The sequence below is a fragment of the Eublepharis macularius genome, chromosome 13, assembly GCF_028583425.1.
Source record: "Eublepharis macularius isolate TG4126 chromosome 13, MPM_Emac_v1.0, whole genome shotgun sequence".
Taxonomy (NCBI): domain Eukaryota; kingdom Metazoa; phylum Chordata; class Lepidosauria; order Squamata; family Eublepharidae; genus Eublepharis; species Eublepharis macularius.
Genome location: NC_072802.1, coordinates 35,210,733 through 35,222,124, shown reverse-complemented (window position 1 = coordinate 35,222,124; position 11,392 = coordinate 35,210,733). Strand labels below are relative to the sequence as shown.

At 49.3% G+C, this 11,392-nt stretch overlaps 1 protein-coding gene across 1 annotated transcript; it reads left to right on the top strand.

Moving 5' to 3' along the window:
• Positions 1-717: 717 nt before the first annotated feature.
• Positions 718-11,020, top strand: LOC129340931 (uncharacterized). Its single transcript, XM_054995826.1, has 3 exons — positions 718-927; positions 4,447-4,761; positions 10,863-11,020. The coding sequence occupies exons 1-3, from the start codon at positions 738-740 to the stop codon at positions 11,018-11,020; spliced, it is 663 nt and encodes a 220-aa protein (XP_054851801.1). The 5' UTR covers positions 718-737.
• Positions 11,021-11,392: the final 372 nt, after the last annotated feature.

Sequence of the window (11,392 nt, the reverse complement as noted above, 5' to 3'; positions counted from 1 at the left end):
GCAGCGAGGCGGCCACGCCGCCGATCGCCCGTTTGCGCGCCATTTTTTCCCGCCCACTGGGGGGGCGGCCGCTCCAGCGCTCGCCCGTTTGCGTATAGTTTTTCCCGCCCGCGGGTGGTTGGGTGCTGCACCGGCTAGCACAGTGCTCAGCCGGGAACAGAGCGCTTTTGGCCACTTATTCAGTGGCCTGTTGGTGCTTAGGCGGGTGTTGAATTGGCGGCAGCCATTTAGGGAGGACAGGGGCATTGACGGCAGCCATTTTGAGGGCCTCTGGAGGGCAGCCATTTTGTGGGGTAGTTTTAAATTTTGTTCTGGACCCCTCGGCCTGCACCTGCTCACTGGGTGCCTGCCTCGACCGCATCTTGGGTGGTGACTTGCCTGGCCTTGATAGGGCAGTGGCTGCCAATTTTGCTGGCCTGAATCATATATATTAAAGAGGTACACCTTGGTGCTCAATTAGTTGCTAGGCACCTGGCAGTACCTTTCTTGCGGGTGCTTATAGGTCTCTCCCGAGGGCTGGGATGGGGCCTAAGAAAGGGGTTGGTAGTTCCAAGGGCAAGCAGCCCGCCCCACGCCCCCCGAAGCGTCCTGCAGTTACCTTGTCGTCCGACGAGGAGGAGGAAGGGTCTTTAGGTCGAGCCATCATGGCTCGACTTACGGCTCTGGAGCAAGCTAGGGCTCCTCACACAGGAGGGGGGGGCAGTAAACGGCCGGCCCGGTCGGCGCGGTCTGTATCCATGACTGACATTCTTTCTCGTTTGTCCGCTCTTGAGGGAACGTCTGAAGGGCCGGCAATCCCCTTGGCGGCAGTGGATACACACGCTATAGAGGAGGATGTTGTCGGGACAGCAGCTGGGGAAATTGTGGCAAACTGGCCGGCAGAAGCGGGCCAGCTAGCGTTGGTGGTCCAGCCTCCTGAAGCGGAGGGTAAGTACGATTGTCCCCAACAGGTTACGGCTTGGCCCTGGCCGTCGGGGTCTCAGACATCACAACATAATGTCTCTATGCAGGGACCTCCCACAGGTGGGGCGGGCGGGGGCCTTCGGCCCTCTGATTGCGCCCACTGGGGCCCCCTGTCCTTCCCTCACCAAACGCCCTGGGCCACGGGCTGGCTTTCCAGCCCTTCAAATGCTCCGGGTGATACAGGTGGGGCCAGGGCATGGGGTTGTTGTTCAGGAGGGCCTTGGAGCAATTATGGGACAGTGCCCTACCGGGCTCTCCCCGTGGGTGACACGGCCATGCCGCTAGGCGATCACCTTACCCCAGCCACGCGAGAGAAGATTTTGCGTGGGGAGTATGTGGACGTCTTTACCCTTCTCTTCAGGGATCTGGAGAAAAGGGACAAGGAGGACCTGGAGGATAGAGATAAAGAACGCATTAAGCGCCGCAGGATTGATAGAACCTGGGCCAATTGGCTCCCAGGTTTCTTTATATATGCAGGTGTGATAGCAAGGGTTCAGCCTTGGAGGGCCGCCCCGCTCATTCAGTATATGGACATCATATACAGGGCGCATACGGACTTCGGCGGTGCAGCTTGGCTGCAATACGACGAGGAATTTAGAATGCGGGCGGCCCTTAACCCTTCGTTACCATGGGACCAGGTGCACCACCATCTGTGGATCCAGCTCATGACACCTACTAAATTCGGTCCGGGTGAGAGGTCAGATAGTGGCCATATCGTCCAGAGATCCGGTTTTGGACCAGCTGGCGCTACTGCTCCTAGTTCAGGCTCCCGCGCGTTCGCGGGGCAGTCGGTTCAGCCACGGCTGCTCTGTTTTGAGTTCACCTCGCGGGGGTCCTGCAGCAGGAAGAACTGCCGGTACGGCCATGAATGCCCCATCTGCCGGGGTCCTCACGCCATTAATGCTTGCAAAAGGCAGAAACCCTTCAGTAAAAAGGGGGGTGGATTTGGGGGGCAACAGGGCCCTGGAAAAGGGCCCCAGCCCAATAAGGGTGAGGGTACTTGAAGCCATGTTGGTGGATTACCCTAGAAGGGCAGATGCCCAGTTTTTGTTAGAGGGGTTTTTAGTTGGCTTCCGTATTCCCTTTCAGGGCCCCCGCTCTCCCTTCATGTCTGCCAACTTACGTTCTGTGGCAGGCATGGAGGATGTAGTTAGAGACAAAATTGCGCGGGAATGTAGGGAGGGACGGGTTTTAGGCCCTTTTCCCACCCCTCCTGTACCCAACTTGAGGGTTTCCCCACTAGGTGTGGTGCCTAAAAAGGCTCCAGGTGAATTTCGTTTAATTCATCACCTGTCTTACCCCAGGGGTGGATCTGTGAACGACGCGATACCTGAGCACTTGTGCTCGGTGCGTTACACATCGTTTGACCAGGCCGTTAAGGTGGTCAGGCGTTGTGGCCGGGGAGCTGAGATGGCGAAATGCGACATCAAGTCTGCATTCCGGCTTCTCCCCGTGCATCCTGAGGACTTTGAGCTCCTCGGCTTTGCCTTTGAAGGTCAATACTATATGGACAGGGCCCTCCCCATGGGGTGCTCTATCTCTTGCGCGGTGTTTGAGCGATTTAGCACCTTCCTGGAGTGGGCATTGCGTCATAGGCAGTGCTGCCGTGACTCCGCCCACTATTTGGATGACTTTATCCTGGTTGGGCCCCCGGGGACGGGTCAGTGTGCGCGCCTTTTGGCTGACTTTGTCAGCCTAACTGAGGAGCTAGGCGTTCCGCTGGCGCATGAGAAAACAGAGGGCCCATCGACTGTCCTGACCTTTTTGGGCATCGAGTTAGATACGGTGCAACAGTCTTCCAGGCTTCCAGTTGAGAAGCTGTTGGATTTGAACGAGCGATTGCGCACCATGCTGGGGAAGCGTAAAGTTTCCTTGTTAGAGCTCCAGCAAGTAGTGGGCCACCTTAACTTTGCCTGTAAGGCGGTGGCCCCCGGTAGAGCCTTTTTGCGGCGCCTTTGTGACGCCATGGGGACCCTCCGGCTCCCTCATCACAGGATACGCCTGTCTGAGGGTATGCAGGAGGACCTAGGTGTCTGGGTGCAGTTTTTGCAGGGTTTCAATGGGGTGTCCTTTTGGAGGCAGGAGCTCCTCCTTGAAGGGGAACTGCAAGTGTCTTCAGATGCCTCAGGGTCCATAGGGCTGGGGATTTATTTTAGGCGGCACTGGTGTGCCGCCACCTGGCCCGAGGAGTGGGTTACAGACGGACGGTGTAGGGATTTAACTTATTTGGAGTTCTTCCCAATCTTAGTGGCAGTTTATCTTTGGGGAGAGGAGTTTGCCAACCACTCCGTGCACTTTTGGTGCGATAATATGGCTGTGGTTCAAGTAGTGAACTCCCTTTCATCCAAATCGCCCCGGGTCATGACCTTGGTCCGCACCTTTACTTTGAGGTGCTTGCACCTTAACATATTGTTTTCAGCCAGGCATATACCTGGTGTCAACAATGAGGTGGCAGACGCCTTGTCTCGTCTGCAGATGGACCGGTTTCGACAGCTTGCCCCCGAGGCCGATTTGGTGCCAGCTCTGGTGCCGCTGGAGCTGTGGACGATTGGCAAGTGGAAGCCTCCAGGGCCATCCAGTTAGCCATTGCCCCTAGCACCGGGAGGGCGTACGACAGGGCGGTAAGGAACTTCGATGCCTTTAGGCAGGTTGCAGGCCTCCGCCGGGTCTGGCCCCTTCCAGTCGAGCATTTGGCGCAATTTTGCGTGCTTCAAAGAGGTAAGGGGCACAGTGTGAAATATATTCGCAGCCAGGTGGCGGCCCTAGCTTTTGCTGCGAAGGCTAGAGGGTTTTTGGATACCACTGGCGACTTCCGCATTCGGAAGATGCTGGAAGGGTGGGCGAGGGAGTCTGCCACGCCCAGGGATGACAGACAACCCATCTCGCCTGACATCCTTCTAGGATTACAGGCGGTATGGCCGAAGGTCTGCAGCTCTCCTTTTGAGGAGCGGCTGTTTCACGCTGCCTCCTTACTTGCGTTCTTTGGCGCTCTTCGGGTAAGTGAGCTGGTCCAGCAGTCCACGAGGGATGACTCTGGCCGTGCCCTTATGGCTGCGGATGTTAAAATTATGAATGACCAGCTGATCCTTCGGATCAGACGGTCCAAGACGGACCAGCAGCAAAAAGGGGTGGACCTGGCCCTCGGCCGGTGTTCCATTGCTGAATTGTGTCCCATAGCAGCCTTACAGTGCTATTTAGAGGTTCGGGGTGATCACTCCGGGGTTCTTTTCCGCCACAGTGATGGCTCCCCGTTGACTAGGTACCAATTTTGGGCAGTCACAGGTAGGGCTCTTCGCAAGTTGGGTCTGGAAGGGGTCAAATTTGGGACCCATTCTTTCCGCATTGGGGCGGCATCCACTGCCGCTGCCATGGGTTTTTCTGGGCCTGACATCCAGAAGGTAGGCCGTTGGCGTTCAGGAGCTTATGCGTCATACGTCAGGCCGCTTGGACGTGGTAAATCATGCTGACTTGTGTTTTTTGCAGGTGCTGTGGGTCGTCAGGAGAGGGTACGGATCCTCATCTGTGGCCACAGCATGATCTTCTGGGCGGCGCACCAAGCGAGAAGATCCTGGATCGGGTCCCAGCTTGGACTCAGCCGGTGGGCTACCATCGAGTGGCAGGGCAGAAGAGGCCTACGTTGGGCGGGGCTGCTGCCACTCTTGTTTGAGGGGAGGTCCGCCCCTCCTCCTCATATTCTGGTAGTTCATCTTGGTGGGAACGATCTGGGGCTAATGAAAGGGGTAGCCCTTTCTTGGCAGGCTCGGGACGACTTCTTGGAAATCAGGAAGCGATGGCCCGGTGTCCTGATTTTTTGGTCTGCTATGCTTCCGCGCCGTGTGTGGCGGGAGGCATTGGACCACAGAGCAATTGAAAGGGCTAGGCGGATGGCCAACAGAGCCCTGTTTAAGATACTGACGGGTGGGTTGGGGATTTATTTGCCCCATCCGCAGATTCGGGCCGAGTCTGTTTCCTTCTACAGAGGGGATGGCGTGCACCTCTCTTACAGGGGCAACAGCATTTTCTTGGACGACCTACGGCAGGGGCTCAGGTTGGCTTTATGCCATTTGTGGGGCGCTGAGGCCTAAGCAGAGGCTTGGCCTCTGCGGTGGCAGGATTTAGCTAGGGATATATTTGTGGCGGGCCGGTGAGCACCCTTGGCACCTCCCCATTGGTGGGGAACTGGGGTCTTTCAGGAGCAGCAGGCTGCCGTACGGCCCAGCTGCGAGGTCAGACGCCCTGGGTGGGGAACCCCTGGATAAGCCGGTCTCACTCCGCTGCCGTTCGGCCGGTTGGGGGAGCTTTTCAGGGGTGAACCACTCCGCCTGGCCAAGCCGGGTCGCAGCCATTTGACGGATGGATCGCACCCGGGGCAGCGGGTGCTCGCCCAGACAGGTCAGGGCGGGGTCCCAGTGAATGACCCCAGGGCCTGACCTGTACCGCTAGTTAGGCCCCTTGCCGTAATTGTTGTTTGCTGTTTCATTTAATAAAGCGGCCCATTTTACCCAAACCTTTGTGTCTGACTCTCATTCCAACTAGGGGGGCAATACTGCCATCCCAGCCAGGGGCTTTAGCCCCTTAGGCTGGTGGCAGCCATTTGCCTCCCTGGCTGGAGGGAGGCAGAGAACGTACCAGCCCTGCTTAGGGGGCTTTACTGAGGGGGGCGGAGCTTATAGGCAGTAGGCTGCCGCTCCGCCCTCCTACAGATCAGTCTCGCCTCGTGCTCGGCCCACCCTCCTCACCCTACTTCAGTGCGGGACTAGCCGGTCGCTAGTTTATAGGACCAGGTAGGAATTTTTGTCTCCCTGCCCTGATTGGCCTTGGGTCGTGAGTTTTTTCGCCTACCTCGCACTGGGTAAGGGGTGCAGTTTGGTAATGTATGGGTGGACCTTATTTGCTGCCATGGGTGCAGGATTTAGCTAGGGATATATTTGTGGCGGGCCGGTGAGCACCCTTGGCACCTCCCCATTGGTGGGGAACTGGGGTCTTTCAGGAGCAGCAGGCTGCCGTACGGCCCAGCTGCGAGGTCAGACGCCCTGGGTGGGGAACCCCTGGATAAGCCGGTCTCACTCCGCTGCCGTTCGGCCGGTTGGGGGAGCTTTTCAGGGGTGAACCACTCCGCCTGGCCAAGCCGGGTCGCAGCCATTTGACGGATGGATCGCACCCGGGGCAGCGGGTGCTCGCCCAGACAGGTCAGGGCGGGGTCCCAGTGAATGACCCCAGGGCCTGACCTGTACCGCTAGTTAGGCCCCTTGCCGTAATTGTTGTTTGCTGTTTCATTTAATAAAGCGGCCCATTTTACCCAAACCTTTGTGTCTGACTCTCATTCCAACTAGGGGGGCAAAGGTTGACTGTTGACTTAACATATTGGCTGCTTGTTTTTATTTCCAAAGCCCTTATCTTTTTTGTTTGCTTATATAGACTTAGTTCATGGGAGTTTGTTGACAGGAAGGGTGACCATGCAAAGTAAGAGGCTGATCTGAGTCAACTGTACACTCAAGAAGGATAAAGCAACTGGAAACAGAGAGTCACAGAGCTGACTGTGTGCAATTAGTTACATGGTCTTGTGCTTTGCTTGTGGCACTGTGAGTTCTTCTGTATATATATATATATATATAATTTTATTAATAGAATTAAAAGCCCAATAAAAAGGGCAGAAAGTGAAAATAAAAGAAAGAGATAATAAAAGAAGCTTACAAGATGGAAGAAAAGAAAACAGAACTGAGAAATAAAACAATAATACATATTTCATTTCCGTTTTTCTCTACAACACTTATCTTATTTTAGCAAACATCATACTTAAGATTTTAATCTCTTCAAAATTTTCTTTTCCACTACTGCCTCCTTTCTATTTATTCCCCCCCCCCCAGATTTATCTTCTTAAAGATCAAAGCCACAAATCATCAAATCACTATTCCTCATTTCACGCAGAAAGTCAGTAAGGGGATTCCAGTTTGCCAAAAAGGTGGACAATGTTTTATCTCTGATCAAAGCTGTAAGTTTAGCCACCTCTGCTAAGTCCGTCGTTTTCATAATCCAGTCCTCAACTGAAGGCAACTTTTCCATTTTTGCACATACAAAAGTCTAGCTGCTGTAGTCATATATAAAAATTAAATCCCATGCTGATTTTCCAACTGTTTGTCCATTAATCCCAACAAAAAGGCTTCTGGCTTAAACTGTACAGTAGTCTTTAACATTTTTTGTATTATCGTATGAATTTGAGTCCAAATTTTTTTAGCTTTACGGCAAGTCCACCAGAGATGATAGAATGTTCCTACTTCTTTTTTCATATTTCCAACATTTGTTTGACATACCTTTGTTCATTTTAGCTAATCATTTTATAAAAAAATTCTTTAAATCTAACACTCAAAGTAAATTTAACCCCCTTTATCCCAGTTCTCCAGATTAGAGTCCTGCTCTTAACAACTACACCAAACTGGCTCTCATGGTTCCTGCTACCCCTCACCCATCTCAGAGACCACTGCTGGAGGATGTGTGGCAGGATGGAAAAAAATGTTTTTTTGATTTAATGCAAAAAAAAATGGAATGGGAAAAAAATACTATTTCTTCTTCGATGCGGAACTGGAGTCTCTTTCCTCCCCCCTTCCCCAGTGATGATGGGTTTTGGCTACCAATGCCATCATTTAATTTTTTAAAAACTCTAAAATCACTAGCTATTGTAAAAAAAATAAAAGTAAAACATGCCTTTTTGGAAGATTACAATCTAACCATTATAAGGTCTGTGGAGGAGGGAGTATTTTCAATTATTTTGTCATCAGCTTCCTTTGAAAATATCTGTGTTTATTATTAGATCTGTGTTCTGCTGACAGAGACCAGGGGTCAGGAAGAATGGAGAGTTAATAGTAATTTTGACTTTAATGAAGGAAAGTCAATTTGACTTGAAAGAATTCCCTCACACCAAATGAGATTGTGAAGTTTATTCTCCTAGGGAAATTCCCCAAGGTAACTTCATTAGCACGAAAAATCACAGATAACAAAACCTCTGAAAAATAAACTTTTTCTGCAGCTTCTGTTGTTTGAACTTGGAGTTGGTTGTGTTTATTTCTGTGTGGTAGGAGGTGGTGGTCAGGAGGGGAGTCTTCATTTTCAGGTCCCTGATGCAGTCAACATTTTGAATTGCAGAAAAGACTGACGATTGTATGGGATTCTTGGTGGTTTTCATTTTTTTTCTGTCTACTGTCTCAGTCTTGAGCACATGAAGTTGCCTTATACAGAGTTAAACTATTGGTCTCTCGAGTTCAGTACTGTCTGCTCTGACTGGCAGCAGCTCTCCCGGGTCTCCCATCTTTTATATCTCCTACTCCCTTAGCCTTTTAATCAGAGATGCTAGGGAAGGAACTTGGACTTTCTACATGCAAAGCTGTTGTGCTACTTGAGCCATGTCACCTCTCGAAGCTAGTGTAACAGCCAAAGCTAGTGTAACAGCCAACACTCTGGGATTTCTGGGTGCTTCTCTGTCCTGCCACAGCCCTTAACAAGCTGATCTTTATTTAATTGATATGCTTGCATAGTACATTTGCATAGAGATCTTGCTTTATAAGATGCTTTTTAGAGTAACGTAAGCAAAGGGTCCTACAGGAAACGTGAGGATTGCAGAGGAGGAATGAGAGACCATTCACTTACATACCAGTAAGCTTTGTCTCAGATTATGATAAAGTCTTTGTGAAAGGTTTCTTGGGAAGGGTGGGCTAAGGAGGAATATGAAGAACAAGAGATATGTCACCAAGATGTTTTGAGCAGAAAATCCAGGCCTAAGGGGCAGCAACAGAGGATAACTGGTCCCTTTTGGGAGTTATCATGTGAGTAATTCCCCTGGTTCTCCAACATGAGGGTAGCTACAACTATGTTAACACAAATAAAGGTTGGTCAACAAAGCTGCAGTCAGCACTTCTGTCTATAAAATGGAACTTTCTGGAAGGAATGTCTTTGAATCTGCTCCAAGAACAGTCAGAAGAAGTCTAACTTTTATAAGAATCAGTGTATAGTTCCTTAGTGTATGTGAACATACTCTTTAACATTGACATTTACATTAGTTTGTGCAATGTAACAAAGAATCCTAAGTTCAGGAAAGCTGTACATTGCAAGCCAATCTAGTGGTATCTTTATTGGGGGAAGATGTGTTTTCAGGTCATAAAATCCTAACATACACCTGTGTCATATTCTGTTGTCAAATACAGATGGCTTTTAAAAGAGGGAGAATTTGCATATCTAAGTTGTTCTTAACTGAGGGGGAAAATAACCTTATCACAGGGTGCAGGAAGAAAAAAGGTGGGATTCAAATTCAGCCCATGGGTCTCTGAATGTTAAAAAGTACAAGAATGGAGAAAGCAAGAGAATTTTGGCAGCAGATAGTGATAGAGTTGGAGAAGGGAAGGTCACAGTCAGGATATGGAAGGAAGGAAGAGTAAGGCAATAGGGTGTGCAAGGCCATGGAGCATGATAAGGGTCTCTGAACAAAAGTGTTCACATGTTTGGCAATCAGCTCCATTTGTGGTAGGATACTTAGCAGTTGGTTACCAACAGATCTAGTTTTCAGATGTCTCATTGGTTGGCTTCTGAACACATATGGGAGCCAGGCACATAGCTGAGCATGAAAGTGAAGACTTGAAGCTACACCTTCTGCTAGCATCTGTGAGCATGTTTGGGGTGACTCTGAAAAAATTAAGCAAGATTCCTACTTCTGAACCTTCTACATAAACCGGCAACATTACTTCTCTTGACTTCACTACACGTAGGAAAGTTCACTTCTTTTGCGAATTTTATTTGGTTCATTTATGCACCTCTTTATTTACCTTTAATAACTTAGCAATCTATTAGTTTAAATGCCATATTTGTTTGGGTCAATCTTATCTATGTTTCTCCTCAATGAGTTAATTTGATGCTGAATTAATGTTGTTGCATCCGTCTATATTTAAGCAATCAGTATGGGAATCTGTGCTACTTATGAGATTTGACATTCCAGGATGGTGAAGACCGATGCTTGATCTTTGTTTCAGCAACTGGGCCTTCAAATCTAAAGTACATTATAAAGGGTTCCTTTTTACAGATGGGAGCTTGGGCTTAATTTGGCACCTAAGGTAATTTTTCCCATACAAAGTCTCCATTTTTTGTGGGTTATTTTGCACAACATTGTGAACGTCCAAAGATAAGGTTATGGTTAAAATAAAAAGACTGGTTATGACATTGTCTTTAGATGTATGGTCTGTCCTTAGTTGGCAGATAAAGACATGAACATGAAAAATTGACAGTATGGCCAAAATCCAATGAAATGGCTTTTCATTTCAAATGAAATGCTTTTGCATCCAGTTGACTTTTGATCCCACTGCTTACTACACTTCATGCATCTGATAAAGTGCACTTTAGTCCAGAAAAGCTCATGCTATAATTAATTTATTAGTATTTAAGTTGTTATAAGACCTTTTGATGAGTTTCCTTACCTTCGATGACCAAGTTCCATTTTTAGCACTCCAGACCTGTGGTTTGGCATAAAAGCTTCATAAACACACACAAACTTTCCTTACATTGAGTCAAACCATTGATCGGTCAAGGTCAGTATTCTCTACTTTGACTGGCAGGGTCTCAGGTAGAAGTCTTTCGTATTACCTACTACCTGATCCTTTTAACTGGAGATGCCAGGAGCAGAAGCCAGGACCTTCGCAAAGATACAAAGAAAATCTCTACCACTGAGTCATGGCCCCTCTGCATGTCTGTGTGCTGGGTTTTAATTCTCTACACCATTTCCCCAGTTGGAAATGGCCTTTCTAGACTGCTTATAGAGGAAAAAAAGACATAAGATGCTTTCCTGTTTTCCCCTGCTAGGGCTAAAACAGCCTGGGGTGTGGGGACATTGTTGATTGGTGAATTAACCCCCTTTCCCCCAGGCTACTCCACATTGAAGGTCCATGTCTGCTTTTTAGGGCCAGATTACACTTTTGACATTTCAACTGTCAGTTCCCAAGTTCATGCTATCACGATCAGCACCATGGACAGATCTGAAGGTTCCATAGTGGATTCTGTCCACATCACTCACATCCTATAGGGCTACACAAATATCTAGAGATGGCTGCTGACTTCACCTAAGGCGATGAAGCAGTGACTCTTCTTTATACCAAGTCAAACTTAAGGATCTAACTATATTGTTACATTTCCCTTGCATTCTCCCTAGGTCACATGAGGATTTCAATCAAAGATGTGTTTCTGGTTCCATGCTCAGAATTCAATTTCCAGGTGTACAGGGGTCTCATGTGGATCAGGATCATGCTCTGTGGAGAGAACAGACTGAAGTCTTTCACCCCAGGCTGTTTCCCCACACTCAAATGTTCATGGAGCTGCCATTTGTACAACTAAGAACCCTAGTGGAAAATAATGGCTCACCAGGGCTGTTTTAGATCAGGACAACATTGCAGGGGGG